Source organism: Candoia aspera, chromosome 2 (assembly GCF_035149785.1).
Source record: "Candoia aspera isolate rCanAsp1 chromosome 2, rCanAsp1.hap2, whole genome shotgun sequence".
NCBI classification, from domain to species: domain Eukaryota; kingdom Metazoa; phylum Chordata; class Lepidosauria; order Squamata; family Boidae; genus Candoia; species Candoia aspera.
The window spans coordinates 77,713,048-77,730,716 of record NC_086154.1 but is presented as its reverse complement, the minus strand read 5'-3'; the positions used below and the strand labels follow the sequence as shown (position 1 = coordinate 77,730,716).

The following is a 17,669-nucleotide window of genomic DNA, read 5'->3' as shown; positions in this document are numbered from 1 at the left end:
TACATAGAAAAACCTGATATTTAACTTTCAATGGATCATAATGAAAAGCAGGATTTATTACAAATATAGCCCACCACCACTATTACAAGACCAGTAAAGCTGCTTCTGCTGTTTAATCAGGACTGCAAAAACTGGGATTGTTTCTGTACCATTAGGCAGAATACATTCAATTTGCTAAATTGTGCAGGCCTAAAGGGAAAAAAAATGGAAAGATAAAAAATATAATGGAGTAGAGAACAAACTGAGTTATTCTATTAACTCAGAGTTAACTCGGTTACCTTAAAATAACTCAGAGTTATTTTATTCTGTAAAATACATATTCTGTAAAATACATGTATTTTATACATACATACATACATTTATTATGTAAAGTACACATTATGTAAAATACATATTCTGCCAGAGCTAGAGCATCCCCATGCCTGTTTATACCATCCCTTACTTTCCTCTATAAGATTATTTCTATAAGCTCTCTTTTTTGCTAAAAATATTTTACTATCACAACAGGCACTGAAAAATGGCTCAGAGCCCAGAGTCATTATAGGAAAGAGAAAGCAGAGGACAGCTATAGTCTGGCTAGCAATTTGCTTCATGCCATCACCCTGAAAAAGGATGCTGATAAGTAGAACCAACCTCAGGGGATTTTTGTGGAGTCCCATAACAAGCAGGGCTGCTGCCCCTGATCCGGTTTCTCCATAGCCCCTGCCTAAGGCAGCCAACAAGAAGAAAACAGTCTCCAACTGTTTTCAGCAAAATATACAACAGGGAGCTCAATCTCAAAACCACATCATGATAAAACAGTATACAGTACTGAGTGTAAAAACCTAAAAGGCCCAAGTCCTGCTGGAAACAGAAGAGTTTTGCTACCCGGGTTCTCTAGAGCAGGGTTCCTCAACCTTGGCAACTCTGAGCTGTGCGGACTTCAACTCCCAGAATTCCCCAGCCAGCAGCTGGCTGGGGAATTCTGGGAGTTGAAGTCCGCACAGCTCAGAGTTGCCAAGGTTGAGGGACCCTGCTCTAGACCGATGATTTCTAAGCTCAGTTGCAAAACTCAAATGTAGATATTGATCCAGCTTTCTCCTCCAAAATTATCCCAGATTTTGGAAGAATAGAAAGGAGCAAATTCAAGATATTAGCATTCAATTGTATACCTAAGTTGGTTGCTTGGCTCTGTTTGGCTTGAATTTCTTAGGTATAGTTTTATAGTTATCACTGACATGATACATCATCTTTAAATGGTAGAAATGGTTGCTTTTATATTGGAGATTCTAGAAATATTGCTTTGTTTAGGTTAGGAATGGCTGTCAAGAAAATTAACTTCTGACATGTTTAAGTAATAATAATAAAAAGAATGTGTCTAAATAATAGTGCTGGTGCTGTATGTCTGACTTGAGATTTCAAAGCAAGAATAATACATCAGTCGAAAATGATTACAGAGCATACTTAATTTCTGACTGCTTAATACCAAAAGCAGTTCAGAACTCTTTGTTGCTTTTTATATCTTTTATATCTTTATATCTTTTTATATCTTTTCAGATAAGAACAGACAATTATTAAAAGGAACCTCTAAGTTTGTCTTGCAGTCTCATAAACGTAACAGCAAACTGTGAATACAAACGCTTTGGTCTCTGGATTTAAATTCTACCAGACTTTATAGTAGTTGTAAGCAATTCTTGCTATTTCACTTTCTGTACGATAAACTCTGCTCCTCCATTTCCATATCCTTATGATATCCTCCTGCTTTGACTTTGCCAAAATCGTTTTCTTACAAACTTCTGGCTAATAAACTCCATTTGGATTCAGAACAAGCTCATCCGTCTCAAAGCATCCACAGGTTGAAGGTACTGTGTACCTTTTATCCCACAGCTGTGCAAAGAACAGATCAGGAAATTCTCTAGGTGTGATGTGTTCATGGAGAGATCCAGAAGTTCAACAAAAATCACAAAAAGTGATTCCCCCCTGCCCCCCCAGGATTTCTGTATCTGGCTGCCCAACTCCAGATGGCTACTAGATAGCAGCACAGACCTTTAGAAAAGTCTAATTGCCATTTAGAGTTAACCTGGATTTTTGTCCCCCAAATCTCAGCCTTAGTCACAATTCACAATTGAATCCAAGTCCACAGATGACACATGCAAAAAGTAAAATCAGGAATAGGACCCAAAAGACAACATCATCCAGAGGGATTAACAACCAATTCTCTCCCCCACCAGTGGAGATAAAAAAAACCACACCCCTCCCCCATCACCCTTCCCCAAGGCCAGGAGGAAAAGCCATGTTTTTAATGCTCTTTTAAACGCTGCCAAGCGGGGTGTGTGTGTGTGTGTGTGTGTGTGTGTGATCTAATCCTCTGAGGGGATGCTCTTCTAGAGGGCAGGTGCTGCAACAGAAAATGCTTGCTTGCTGGATCCTGCTAGGTGACATTGCTTAATTACAGGCCCAGGAGCAAGCTAACAAAGGAAACTATGAAAGCAGTTTACTTTGATCGTCTAGACAGACACTTCAAGGGAGCATGAAATGGCATACTTCGAAGTTGTTTGTTTGTTTCATAAAAGCAAATAGCCATAATGACACATTCTGACTGGGAATAAACATCTTCACTTTTGATTATAAGCATTTTAAATGGACACAGATATCAGAGTAATCAGTCAAATGAAAGTGTCTTTTTCTGAGTTCTGCTTCTTTAAAAATTAGACCGTAAAACCATGCAAGCAATTAAAAGAAAACATGTGCATACATACACACAGAGAGAATAATCACAGTTCCTCATAATGGAACTAATTAGAAGTAGAGAATCCCTTCTCAGTTTTTGCCTTAGTGATTGCAGACCATGTTTACAAATTCCCAAATTGCTGGATTCTTCTCCCCAATCCTTGCCAGCCCCCAAATATGATCTTCATGCTTCATTTTATTTCTCTGCTCAAGATACTTCAGCTGACAGAAGTGAGGAAATCAGTTATATAATTGGAGGCATGTGTTGCTCATAAACATTTCTAGCAATACGTCTAGTTGCAAGCTGTTGTTTTAAATAAAACACACAGTGAAGACTATTGTATAAAAGAACGTGCAGTATTGAATATTCTGATTCAAGATTTCATGCCTGATAGAAGTATTCCATTTACTTCCTGGGAAGATGCATAACAACACAAATCTAGACTTTTAAATCAAGAATATACTATTTTGATCTAAAAGGACAGTGACTACATTTAGAGACTAAGAGAAGACCTGGCAGCCCTACCAAGTGGCATGCTTCTAGATGACCATGGCTGGTCTTCAAAAGTTAAGCAGAGTCAGTCCTGATTAGTACTGGATGGAAGACCTAGGAAATCTCAGGGCTATGGACTACACTGAGAAGTTGAAAAAAAAAATTGGACAGAGAAGATAAGTGGTTTGAGAGACAGAATCCATTCATGCCAAAGTGGAAAATCCTTCCCTCAATAGAGGTGGAGGCCTCAGACACAATTTGTCTCCCATTTTTCATGCTGCTCTTTCATCAGTCCCCAGGAAGTTTAAGACCACCAGGAAGGCCACTCTTAACGATCCACTTGGGGATGAACAAAGGATCTAGGAGTAAGACATCCCAAAGACAATCCACACCTCCATGGCACAATTAACAGCCATCCAGGTGTAGGGACAATGCAGCCACCCTGGAAGACATACATGGGGTCCCCTCACCAACCTTTGCCCAGACTGAAGCTGCTTGAACAAGCAGCGAAACGTTTCTACCAAAAAGAAAGAAATCCAGTTGTCATGACCCAACCTACAGACATACTGTGTATAAGGGATTTAAATTTTAAAAAACACAACGAAAATGTGGGATAGAAGTGTACAAATAAATATTAAATAAAACTAAAAACTCTAGCAATGTTCTTCACTATCTGTAATATCTTATATTAGGACCAAAACATGCCTTTACAGTCGGCTAAATGCAGCATGCTTCATTTATACACCATTGGAAAAGCATTTCGTTGAATAGAATATGGACGAAATGTAAAGATCATAACCAAACTGTATCATTCTTAATATTTTACCCCTTTAGAATAGATGGTGAAAACTTGATTCATAAATCCAGATTATTTATTGCTTGAACTCCAATTTCCATCCCTTTTCCCTTCTTTTTCAAGCCCTGATGAACTGTTCCATAGGATTAGTGGAACCTTAGAATAAGGTAAATGATGGAACAGTGGAAGCAGAAGAGGGAGTCAGCAAAAATAGTTGCTCCTCGCCCTTCTCCTGGACATATTTATGGAGGACCACACCTAGATCCAGCGGATAGTTGTGCACTGGAATCACACATTGTTCTAGTTTCAAAAACTTGCTCCTGTGTCCATTTTGGCTCAGGAGTTGTCATTCTTGCCCATGGCCAATAATGAACTCACATGAATTTAGCCCAAGTAAAATCAACAAAACTTCATTAAAGATATTTACAATAATTTTTTACTAACACCATGTTTTTAAAATGTTACTTCAGTTGCTTTTATTTTAAAAAGTTGACTTAAATTTCTAATCATTGTCTTTTTCTTTTGTAAAATCACATTATGAGAAGAAACACTATGTGCATTAAATATCAGCGTTACATTCTGAGCTTGATTCTTATTAGCAGCTTCCCTGCTGTATGGGAATAGCAGTTATGTATGCATTAATTAAATATTACCAACAATTATTCAAAATCTACTAATCTTAACAGAAATCTATTGCAAATTCAGTTTTAAAAAGATCACTTACAACTGCTCAAATTCTATGGTATAATACCTCCAAGAATTAGAAAAAGGAACCAAGATTAAAACTTGACATAAAACTGGATTATGTAGACAATGTTTCTATACCAAACCTCCTCATTTTGTCACAAATATTCTTTTATCATTGTTTTTAATTTTTATTGCTTTCTTGTGGCTCTTATTAAAATGAACTTACCAGTCAGGTATTCAAGTACTGCTGCCATATATACTGGAGCACCGACCCCAATTCTGTATTTTGGATGACCTTTCTTAATATAACGAAGCATTCGTCCAACAGGGAATATGACCCCAGCCTTTGCTGAGCGAGATGTCTTGGTTGACTTTTTCTTTCCACCCCTGCTGGACATTTTTTTTCAAGTGGGTCTGGATCAGCACACTAAAAATAAAGAGGAAAGTAAGGTTACCTATAAGTTCTATAATATTTATTCCAAGTAATAAATAAAACCTTAATACAGTAGTATTATAAATCATCAACAACTACATTTCTAAGTGCATTGTGCAATTTCAATTGCCATACATATTATCACCAAATATAGGAAATTTAGTGTATTCCAGCAATGGTAATGGAAGTAAGCACTGTCAGTATGTAAGCAAGATCACTCTCTGAAATAATCAATATTTCAGTGCATGATGCATCCTGAAGATTCCCACATTAATTTTTTTGGGTAGTAAATTTTTAAACTATATGGCTAAGAAGATATAATTTCATTTCATGCCTTAGGCACGAAAGCCGGCTGGGTGACCTTGGGTCAGTCACCCTCTCTCAGCCCAACTCACCTCACAGGGTTGTTGTTGTGGGGAAAATAGGAGGAGGAAGGAGTATTAGGTATGTTTGCTGCCTTGAGTTATAATACAAAAATAATAAAGGCAGGATATATATATATATATAGATAGATAGATATAGATATAGATATATAAAAAAGGCCTGATAAAATCTCTAAAGCAAAAGTTAGGTTTAATTCAAGAGGGCATAGGAAGAATGAAATATTGTACATAACTCTTTTTTGACATGCATCCAGCTTCTGGAAGTACATTATGAAAAGCAAATATATGCAAATGATTTTTTGCAAGATAATATAATTCTAATTCTGAATCTGGATTTATGTCCATGATCACGATTTCAAGATGTTTCAACTGTGTTAGATAATGTAATACAGGTAATCCTCAATTAACTATGGTAATTTGGACTGGAACATCAGTCGCTAAGCGATGCAGTTCTAAAATGCAATGTCATGAGACCGCATTGCTTAGCAACAGCAATCCCCGAAGTCCCCATTCCCACCATTAAGCGAGGATCGTGGATTGTTAAGTGAGGATCTCCTCACAACTTCCTGCCAGTTTCCAACAACCAAAGTCAGTGGGGAAGCCAGCAGGAAGCAGGCCAGCAGGCAGATAAGTGCTGCTGCCGGGTGGGGGAGGGTGCGCAAGGGTGCACAGGTGGCTATCGAGGCACGGCAGGGCTGGGGGTGGCTGCTGCCAGGTGGGAGAGGGTGTATGGGCGGCCAGTGAAGCAAGGTGCAAGCACAGTGGGGCTGGAAGAAGGTGCACAAAGTGTGCAGGTGGTTGGCAAGATGCAGTGGCGCTGGCTGCTGCCAGTAGGAGAGGGTGCATGAGGGTGCAAGCAGCCCCAGAGCTGTGGCACCTCCCCGCACATGGCCAGTATGGAGGGGAGGCAAGCAAAGACGATGAAGGTCAGCTGGGGGAGTGGCGGAGGAGGTGGACGTAAAGCAGGCTGGCTACACTTTTTATCACGTGACCACAGGGGCATTGCAATGGTTGTAAGTTCAAGGAGTGGTTGCAAGTCAATTTTTTCAGCACTGTCATAACTTTGAACAGTCACTGAATGGACGTTAAGCAAGGACTATCTTTGTAGGAATAGTAATATGTGTACATAGATGCATATACTACATACCTATCACTTTGTTCCCTTTGAGGACAAGCAACATTGTGTAAAGCACAGAAAAGGAGTACAAAATAGTAAGTAAACAAAATTAAAGGCATGAAAGAATAGAAAAAGAAACTATAGCTACATGTACTTTACACCAATACCATTCACTAAACTTTTCCATATTTTTCTGTCCTTTTAAACCATTACAGCTTTCATCATGTCCATACACCACTTCATAACTTCCTTTTGAGGATCTCATTAACTCTATCCAACCATGAGTTACATAATTTTCATTATCCATCTCCAGCCATTTACTCTTCCTTTATATATTTGTTTTGGGTTATAAGTCTCATTCGTTCTCTTTAGATGACCATACCACTTCAATGTACTTGTTTTGTTCTGGTCACTCACTTTTATATTCAGTCCACATTTATTCAGCACCCATTCATTCTTGATTCTAGTTCTTGTTTTACAATATACTTCTTAAAGTGCTCTATTCCCACTGCATTCAGTGTAACGGTTATGCTTCTCCTTCTATATAAGAAAGTGGCAGAAGCCACTTTTGCTTCCTTTGACATTCATTCCTCACAACCAACCATGTACTACCCACTACATTTTATTAACAGCATTTGCATGTTTTAACATTTCCCCATTTACTGTCTCATTTTTAGCAAACATTATATCAAGGTATACAAATGTATCTATTTCCTCTAGATGTTGCCATTTATGTAGAACTTGCAATTGTTCACTCCATTTTCCCAGTAAAACATGACTACCATAAATAAGACAACACCATGACACTAGCAGAAAGCACAAAACAGCTAGTTGTGGATGGCTACATATGTTTTTAATAATGTATTAATTGCAGATTAATTGATGTTTGCATTTTATTGTTAGTATCTTTGACAGATGGGACTTTAGAGTACTGCTTATTCATTAGATTTATAACAGGATCAGATCAGAATCAACAGTTACAAGCATACTAAACAGCATGTTTCCCATCCAGGTATGTTGTGGCATTTTAAGAAACCTGAAGATTATTGCAACAGCAAGATGTACATCTATAATGACATATGTAGGAGAGAAAAAAAGCAAAACAAAAATAGAATAATAAATCTGACATTTTGACAGTACAATTCAGTGCTTCTTCACTCAGCAAAGCATCTCAACAGTTTTCATCTCCAGGAAATGTGCATCTTATTTTCTTAAAAACAACCACAGTCTTAATAGGGACCTTGAAAATATCTTTCAGGGCCTTCATTATTTTCAAGGCTGTCCAAGTTTACCTATCCAATTACATAAATGTTATTCAGATGAAAAGTATGGCTTCAATCCTGTTATACTTTTCTGCTTACATTTGATGTTTTATTTTCTCACAAAAGATATATAACTGATAATACGCAGTTGTTCAAAACAACAGACTTCCTGTATTATTATTTTTAACAGTTCTACTGCACTGAAACAAATATATATTTATAATGGTGAAACAAAAGTTGTAAATACACCACTCAAAATGCAAACTTGCACATAAGTCTATACATGTGCATCTAATACATAAAACATGTCTGGGGTTTGGAAAATGTGCCAATAGCATTCCCAATCAACTTCTGGATCAGAAAAGCCTGTTGGTACAAGAACACTCTTTTTGTCTGGCATATTTTTCCACATACTAGTTCTTTCTAGAGCTGGGTAAGTAACCTTGCTTCCTGTTTTTACAAGGACATGGAAACTTCCATGTCCTTGTAAAAGATTGTTGTAAGAGATCGGGAGGAAGGGACAGAGATAGGATGTATGGTTCTGGTTAGTCCCACTTGAATAAAGTTTGCTACAGGCACTTTTCACTTGAAAAGTACACTAGTCTTCCATATAGCTTTACGTTTTTGGACTGACCTTAAAAGCAAATTTCAAGGCTAGCAAGGCCTACTTCATACCAAGCCTTGTAAACAACACTTGCATATACAACATACAGTTCTTTTATCTTTTTGGAAAGGATAAAGAGCTGCAATTAAATTCCTGGAATGTGGAATGATGGAATTCATCTCCTTACCAACCAGGCTTTTTTATGCCATTCCCCAGCTGGAGTTTCATAAACTTCAGTCTGACAACTTCTTTCCACAAACATAATTGCACTTGACACCCATGAAGGATGGCCAAAACCTGCAAGTTAATTTACTGCTACACACAACCTTTTGACGGATAATTCTGCAGAGTGCCTGTAATTTTTAACTTGCATTTTTCTAAGAGTATAGGCATTACCATAAAATGCTAAAAAGCTCTATGTGGAGGGGTAGTTTACAAGCTCAGAAAACCATGGCTCTGCTGGGAACTGGTGGTTTAAAAAACCTTTCCAAATACTTAAACTTTTGATTTCCTGTTGTGGCTTTTTCCTTTACCCATGTGGAGATAGACAGTTCCATAAACAAAATTTTATAAACCAAAGGAAAACCTATTGGCATTTATTAGCCTTAAGAAAACCTCCTCCTCACCCAAAACTGTTCTGACATCAAATGATATTTTTTCACAGTAATTCATCTCGCTCTTTCATTTCTCTTCCCTATTATTAAATTGTGGTATCTCTGTTTTGAATGTTTGATTTGCTTGCTCTCCATTCCTTTTTGTCCCCACATGGTTCTATTTCTCTCACTATACGTTTTGTGTATTTGGAACCCAAATCTATCAAAACACAAGTACAAGACATCTTCAAATAAAATAGTTTATCCAGGTCAATCCAGTATTTAACCATTTCTATGAATGTTTTCATAGAAAACTAAATTGTCAGACATATTTTAGTTAAATTTTTAATTATTCAATATATGGAAAATTGTCTACATTTCAGAACAGACTACTTTTTGACTGAGGCTGAAGCTATCATGACAGTCCTACCTGAATATGTCCTATATATTATAATACACAATATTATCACAGAAGCAGCAATTGTTCAGAAACTTAAGAAAACATTGTAAATAAAAAAGTTAAGAACCTTCAGCCCATCCCATTGTTCTCTTCATTTTGGAATTAAAACAAAAATGAAAAATGGCATGTCACTAACAAAACCATCTGGTTAATTCTGGCTTCTCTACCAGCCCTTAAAAACAACAGAGGCCTCAGTAACTCTGGAAATTGAGCATTATAAAACAGTTCATCTCCAATTAAAATAATAGTAATGGACATTTTTCATATTTTGTATTAGAATTTCAATCGAAATTCCTCAAACCAACTTTAAAGCTCCATCTATTACATTTTTTTAAAAAAAACTGTCAGTTATTGGGAACAGGCCAGTTTATTAATCACAATTACAAACTGAGATGCCACCTGAATGTTAAATTGTTTCTTTCCTTGAAAATTAATATATATATAACTGTATGTAACAATACTACAACTGTAATGTGACAATTTTCATAAAGCTGTCCAACCTAGCATTTTTCAATAGAATCACAGAATTGGAATAAGCCATTTCAATAATTACAGTAGTATTCTTCAAGTATCAGCCACAGCTGCATATATTTAGCCAAAAGATGCTAAGCCCTTGCTGGTAGCCCAGAAATGAAAGACTGGAGATGAAGGATGGGGAAAAAATGTAAGATCTAATCAGAAGTGCTCCAATTTCATTGAGTCTGCTATGTTGGACCCACATCAGTGGTAGCATGTAGCTGACCTTGGCTCATCTTGAAAAGCTAAGCAGAATTGGACCAGGTTAGTACCTGGATATCCCATGAATTACTAAGACTATAGGTCAGAATGGGGAAAAAAGTCTTAAAGAAGATAACATTATTGTTACAAAAACTATATGGCATGTCCATTAAATCACCAGAAATCAAGCTCAACTAGAAGAAGGGTGTTAGCCCTGCAAGGTAGTCCAGGCAAGAAGCACAACCAGTAAGAGATGGAAGGGTCCCTCAGGGCCCTAGGCCATCAAGTCCAATCTTTTGTTTAGTGTTTATTCTAAATCTTAATTAAAGCATCCCTGCCAGAAAGGCATCAAGCTTCTTGAACTTATGTAATGAAGGGGATCCCACCATTTCTTTAGATCCACTGGTCCCACTGTCAAATTCTTTTTACTATTATGGAAGTTTTCTAAAATTTGATCAGAAACTGCTTTCCTATAAAATAACCTCATTATTCTGGTCTTGACTTTCTTTGGTGTGTCTTTTTAGTCTTCTCTTCTCAAGGCTAAACATTCCCAATTCATAGGGCTTATTTTTTAGTGCCCTGGTTATCCTCACTGTTCTATGAATCTTTCTGAAGCATACCCTGAACTGGAATCAATATTCAAGATGGGATCTGACCAATAGTTCTCTTGATGTCACCTACATTGCATTTACTTTTAATGTGCAGCTACATTATACTGCTGACTCATATTCATTTAGTAAGCATTCGCCTATACTATTCCAAGAAATTTTTCCTAAGTATTATTACCAAGCTGTTTATTCCCTAACTTATGTCTGAGAATTTGATTTTTTTTTTTTTTATGTGACCAGCTAAGCATATGTCTCAGTTAAATACTTATTCTGTCATTTCAGCCCATTTCTCTATCCAATCAAAATAATTTCAAATTTTACTTCTGTCTTCTAATATATCACGCATCCCACCCAATTTGGTGTCATCTGCAAATCTGTTAAGTGTTTCCTCTACATCTTTGTCTGAGACATTAATAAAATAAGGTTAATAAAATGTTAAAGATTACCAGATCCAAGCCTGAACCTGTATATCCACTGAATACCACACTCAGTTGGACAAAGAACCATTGAAGAACACTCTTTGAGTATGATTTTTGAGTCAGCTATCATCTATTTACTAGTTAGACTATCAGGCCTACACTATCTGGCTTCATAATCAGAATGTTGTGGGCTGCTTTGTCAACTGTTTAGCTGAAGTCAAATTACAGTGTAGTACTATAGTATCCATAGTATTCCCATAAACTACTAAGGGAGTTACTGCTTTTGACAAATCCATGCTGACATGGTAATTACTGCATTGCTTTTAAGGTGCTCACATATAAATCTCTTCATGATCTGGTCTAGAATCTTCCCAGGTATTGATTTGAGACTGACTAGACACGTCAGCCTTTTCAGGTAGGCCAAGTCATGAAACAGCACAAGGATTACAGGAATGGTACATTATTATAGGGTATATTAACAGAATCTTGAGAGTCTGCCAGAGTTTCCCTCTTCCTCCTCTTATACCAAACAGAATCAAGGCGAGTTTGAGTTTCTTTCTTACACCTTCTCCTAGGACTGAGTTGTCTTTTATTTTTCCTTACTTGTTCCTGCATACTTTCTTCACGGTTATTTCCACATTCCTCTACAAGTTTATAGTTCTCCCTTTTCCTGATTTTGAAGACAGAGAATTTTACGCTTTCCATTTATCTGGTACCCCACCACTTCTCCAGATTTCTGAAAGATAATACGTAACATTTTGGCCAGACCATCAACATTCCTTCAGTATCCTAGGATGCACTGAAATTTAAATTCATTCAAAAGAAATAAATATTCTCTGCCCATGGTTCTATCAACCTCAGCTTACCCTCTTTGTTGAAGAAGACTGAACCAAAAGCAAATCCGTTTAACTAAACTCAGCTTAGTTAACTCAACTTTCCCTTAAAACTAATAAACCAGGATTGAGCAGGCTTTCACTTGTTACCCACACCTAACCACTGATTCTGTTACAGTGTATACATAAAGCTCTTAGGCAAATGGTTTTCAAAAAGTGAATGAATTTGGAAGTAATTATGCTCTTCTCGCAATCTTTTTTTTAAAGCTTAGTATAAGACTGCCTTTTTGAAGCTGTAAACACAGCATTAATGACAAACACACAGGCAGGCAGGAAAACACTGTAGTTGCAATAACAAAGGTTTGGCCCACAATTCAGATAAGTGGAACTGGGCCTTTCCATTTTACTGCTTTAAGATGAAGTGAAAACATGTTATGCTAATAAACATAACCAAGTATAATCAAGGAAGCAAAGCGAAAGAAGACGTTGATTGGCAATATTTAGTGTTGCAATATTTAGTATATATGCTATGTACTTCCTCATTCTGCAGTGTTTTTGTATTCTTCTGTAACCATTTCATAGGACTGCTCTACCTGAAGATATATGTTGGCTACTTGCCTACTTATACATGCACTTCTCTTAGTGTAAGATCCTGCTTACCTGTACTCTCAGCATCAGAGTACAACATAAATATACAGAGTACAGGATGAAGCTTAACACAACGCCTGTTACTCTATATTTGTTCCTCCTCCTCCTTGAGTTTGTCAAGCAATTTTTATTAAACCATTTTGATATTCTGGGGTGCTGCTTACAAGCACATACACACTTTTGTTTCAACTCTTAAATGGTATGCCACTTTTATTTCCAATTATTTTCTTTTAATGTGTACTAATACCTCTGGCAGAATTCCAAACTGTATGTTATAAATTCCTATGACTCTAACTGCTGGTATATTCCCTAATCAAAGGCCATGTATCACACTGCATTCAGATGCAAACTCCAAATTTGTCACTGTCACTTGAACCAAGTCATTCAGATTCTGTTCTCAATTACACCAGTGTAAAGCTACAATACAAGTCGAGATATATATGGCAGTTGAAAATAATCAATACTTATCATTAATATTTTAATTATACAGAAACTACAGGCATTGCTATACTTTTCTTATTTTAGAATCTGGTTGGGGGGAGAGAGAGAGAGAGAGAGAAAAGTACAGCTTTAGTCAGTAACTGCTACTCTGGTCAACCCCAGGTAGATTTAAAAAAAGGCAATTGATTTCCATTTGTCTTAAATATTAGGGTTATGCAATGTTTTGGATTTGATTCCAAAAATCTGTTTTGAATTATGGAGGGACATGAAGATAGTACCTATCTACAACTCTTTAAAGCAGCCACATCTTTTCCAGGATTCATATGGCAGTTACAGAGAACAGCCATGCAATACCAGAAGATGCAGCTGCTTCAAAAAGTTGCAAACAGGCACAATATTTATTCCTCTGTATGCTCCAAATCACCTTTTTGAAATCAAATCTAAGCGCTATAGAGTCCTGTTAAAGATCTCTCATCACCTACACAGGAGATTCTTGCCTGATTACAAGACTGACTGGCTCTGGGATTTGTTCTTTTCAAATCCTAAGAAACAGAAGGGGAAGCATGTGACCTAGAGTAATCCCTATACACCTGTTGCCAAGTGACATTCTCACAATAAGCACAGGCATAAATGTTAATACTCTAGTGAGACGAACAACATCTCAGATCATGAAAAACTGATGCAACTTGACACTGCAAAAATCTACACATGGAGTTATGAATTAAGTCAGGGTACAATTTGATCCCCAAAACAGATACAAAATGACAACATATGTTTGCCAGGAAGTAAGTTTAAAATTTCATGCATGTACACTGCAGGGAAACATACACAATCAGTGAGATCTGTAATTCATACTTTGCATAGATTCAAACAGTATCCTATTAATTAACCCTATTAATGGACCATATGCAAACCAGCAGAGCAATCTCAATTTGGACTTTATTCTCTTGGATGGGCCATGACTGGCTTTGTTATTTAATATTTATTTCCCCAATTCACCTTCTTCCAAGTCTTTTTATAAACTGCATACATCATAGTTCAAGAAACAGCTCTTTTAACACATTTATTATTTATTTTACTATGGCTGCCAGCTCCAGAAGACAGGGCAAATCTTGCAGCTCCACCATCATAGCTTTGTTTCAAATTTCTAAAATACCCTCTAACGGTGTTTTTTTGGGGGGGGGGGGGTTTGCGCCTTCCTGATGTGGTATTTTCTCCCATATTATATTATTATATTTTATCTTTACCGTTGGTAACAGTTTAAAAGGCTCTTTGAGGGTAAAGAATTTTGGGCCAGGAGTGTCCTTTGCCCTGTAACAGGAAACACGCCACCCACCCAGTTCGTTATCTGTTCATGTCCAATGATCCGAGATAAGATGAAAGAGGAAAGTGAAGGACGGTCGGAGGGAGGGAGGAGAAACATTATTGGAGCAAGCCAAACCTTTTTTTACTGTTTAACATTATGGTGCAACAAAGCTATTTTCCTCGGGATTTGCGGATCGCTTCCCAATCCTACCGTGCCCGGGATGAAATCAAAATGAGACAGATGCAACGACCCTACGAGGGAAGAGTGTTTATTTCCTGGTTCTCTTTAAGGGCACAGCAGGGAAGTCTTCCAGCTCCCCCTTAACCCTGTCGATCCCGTTCCCAGCCGGATCGAGAGGGATCTTTTCTCTCCTATGCCCCGCCCCCTACTGAGATCCCAGCTGCCAAAAAAAGTCGCGGCTGGGCTCTCCCAGCGATCGCTTAAGAGCTTTACTTGACGGCGACTCCCCTGCACGCAAGACAGGTGTTGCTGCCTGCAAAACGGCCACCTCCAGTGCTGCACCGGGAAGAGAAAGAGATCGAAGACCCAGCCGTTCCCAGCCCCACCTTCCCAACCGACCGGGAAAAGATCGGTGGGCATAAACGGATCAAGCCCCGCCGCGGAGCAGCGTTCGCGTCCTGGAGGCTCCGAGTAAGAAACGCGGCGTGGAACACTTACAGCGCAGGGGCAGCGGCGGCGGCAGCAGCAATATGTCTCCCGGCGTCTCTCACTCCCCTCTGGGCTCCGTCGCGTGTGAACTGGAACAAGTCGGCCGAACGTGCTGGGCGTCCCACAATGCACAGCGCAGCGCTCGTCGTCACATCCCCTCCTTCACCGAGTCGGGGGCCACGGCGCGCTGGCTCGGTCGGCGGCGGACTTGGCTGCGCAGCGCAGGCAGCGCCTCCTCTGCTTCCGACCTCCCACCTGCCCCGCTGCTGCTGCGAAGAGCAAAACGCGACCCCTCCCCGGCCCACCTTTCCACGAGAAGAAGCCGCTCGCCCGGGCCTGCGGTCTTAGCCGCCGCCGCGTTGCTGCGCAGCAGCGCTACTTCAGCGGACCCAAGGAGAGAAGGCTCTTCCCTCCCTCCTCTCTCACCTGCCTGTCTCCCAGCGGGAGGCCGCTCACGGAGGGCCCCTCTGCCGCCTGCCCTCTCTCGGGGGACGAGCGCAGTGGGCGCCCCTTGGTCCGGCAGGGGAGCGAATTGCGGGCAGTGGCAAGGAAGCGCCACTGCCGGGCCTCCGCGCGGAGGCAACCGCAGGTAAGCCCCCTGCTGGTTGCTCGACGGCCGCCTGCCAGGGCGCCGCTGGGGTCGAGGAGAGGAAGCTGCGGCTTGGCCACTGGATGGAAAGGCTTCCTCGAAGCCCCCCCCCCCACCCCCGGAGGGGACCCACAGGCATCTTTGCTGCTCGGAGCCTTCTCTCATTTCCTGATCTCTCTCTCGTCGGTACAAGAGTTTCAAGATCGCTCCTTAGTTTAAATGTCATCCAAGGCATTAATAAAAATATGAAGAGTTCACCGTCTAGGACTGAACTTTATAGTTCCCCATGTAATACCTCACATCAGTTTAATGAGAAACCGTTGCTGAAAAAAAAATAGATAGAGGTTTTGGAATGAGCTATGTAGTCTTTGTGTGGGCGCGCCTGTGCCTTCTAGTCAGTTTTTGACTCCTGGCCACTGCCTGAACTAGTTCCTGCCACTTTTTGGCAAGGTTTTTGGAAGTGGTTTGCCATTGCCTGCTTCCTAGGGCTGAAAGGGAGTGACTGGCCGAATGTCACCCAGTTGGGTTGTGCCTAGAACTCATGGTCTCCCAGTTTCTAGCCTGGTGCTTTAACCACTACACCAAACTAGCTCAACGTAGTAATTTAATTGGTCACAATTAGCTAGCTTGTTGAGCCTAACAGCAGAATAAGTGGAAACACTGGAGTACACTTTGCCTTCTTACAAGACAGTTGATTGTTTTTCCACATAGTTGTTTATATGTCCTTGCATGATGATAACAAATATGGATGTCTTTATCAGTAAATAAAATAAGTTTATATCAAAGTGTAATGATATGGGCACACTTGCATGTAAACAAAGAGCAATTTGTTTTTCAATTAAATATTTTATTTGCAGTAAAATGCTTTTTTGTTTTCATTGTAGTTTTTAACCTGTTACAATTGATTGTAAGTTTAAAGAGGGATGAAATTAGTAATCTAAAGTAGAAAATGTGCATTCCCTGGCTATTGCAAATAAATTAAATCTATCAATTATAATTAGGCACTCTTGTTTATGTAAAAATGTAAATACCTTTTTTAAAACTAAATATTACTACAAAATACTGTTATAATGAGGCTGCTGGGCAAAGCAATAGTGAAGGTGCATCAAAGAGAAGAGGGATTCAGCCATTCCAATATCAATGCCTGTGTCAAAATCACAGCTTCTCTTGGACTTCTATTCCATTCTTTCCAAAAAAATTTTGGGAGCTCACAAAGTAAGCAGCAGAACCATTCATAAAAAAATAGACCAATTATTTGTTGTTAGCAATGAATGAAACACGTTAGTCCCAGAACAACTATCTAATGCAGGGAACTTTACATGGAGTGCAGATGATTCCAATTTCTATTTGTAACCTTTCCGTAATTTCCTACTGCTTCATCTACAGTATCTTCTTTAAAAAAATGGGGGGGACCTCTTGATCACTAGCAGTCTGGTAGCTCTTCCAAGAAGTCATTAAATTAATGATGCAGTTGCTTCAGATGGCAGGTGCTGGGGAGAAATGGTAGGTGAGCTACTGAAACATGAGTGGTCAAGTTTCAATCTTACCACTGGTGTGTTGACTAAGTTGACTATTACGTCCATTTGGCATCTGTATATGGAAATAATACAATAGAAGATATATAGCATTCACATGAATTTCAACATGAAAATGTTACCAATGAGGACCAGCTAATTGATTTTGAAATAGATGCTTTCAAGTGCCACAGCTCCAAAACAGACAACCAGAAATACATATTATATTTATTTTTTCCCCATGAATTGATTTAAAAATGAAAGAGTTGATTACCTCACTTTTTTCATCAGACTTCTCTTTAGAAAGAGAAGAAGGTATGGAATTAATAGATCTTGTTACTACAAGTGGCTAATGATTGCTGTACAAATTGCATGTATTAGAGACAGG

The 17,669-nt window shown here is 38.9% G+C and overlaps 1 protein-coding gene across 8 annotated transcripts in view; it reads right to left on the bottom strand.

Moving 5' to 3' along the window:
- The window catches only part of LOC134489540 (core histone macro-H2A.1), a 46,523-nt gene extending 31,234 nt beyond the window's left edge, over positions 1-15,289 (bottom strand). For 7 of the 8 annotated variants that reach the window (XR_010067139.1, XR_010067137.1, XR_010067135.1 and 4 more), the window contains exons 1-2: positions 15,188-15,289; positions 4,912-5,112 (exon numbers count right to left, since the gene is read on the bottom strand). Coding sequence is in view for 3 of the 8 variants with exons in the window: in XM_063292287.1 (XP_063148357.1) it covers positions 4,912-5,083 (172 nt within the window). In the remaining 5 variants the exon portion in view is untranslated. Of the gene's footprint in view, positions 1-4,911; positions 5,113-15,088 lie in introns of all 8 variants that reach the window. The other variant, XM_063292288.1, reaches the window with a different exon arrangement.
- Positions 15,290-17,669: the final 2,380 nt, after the last annotated feature.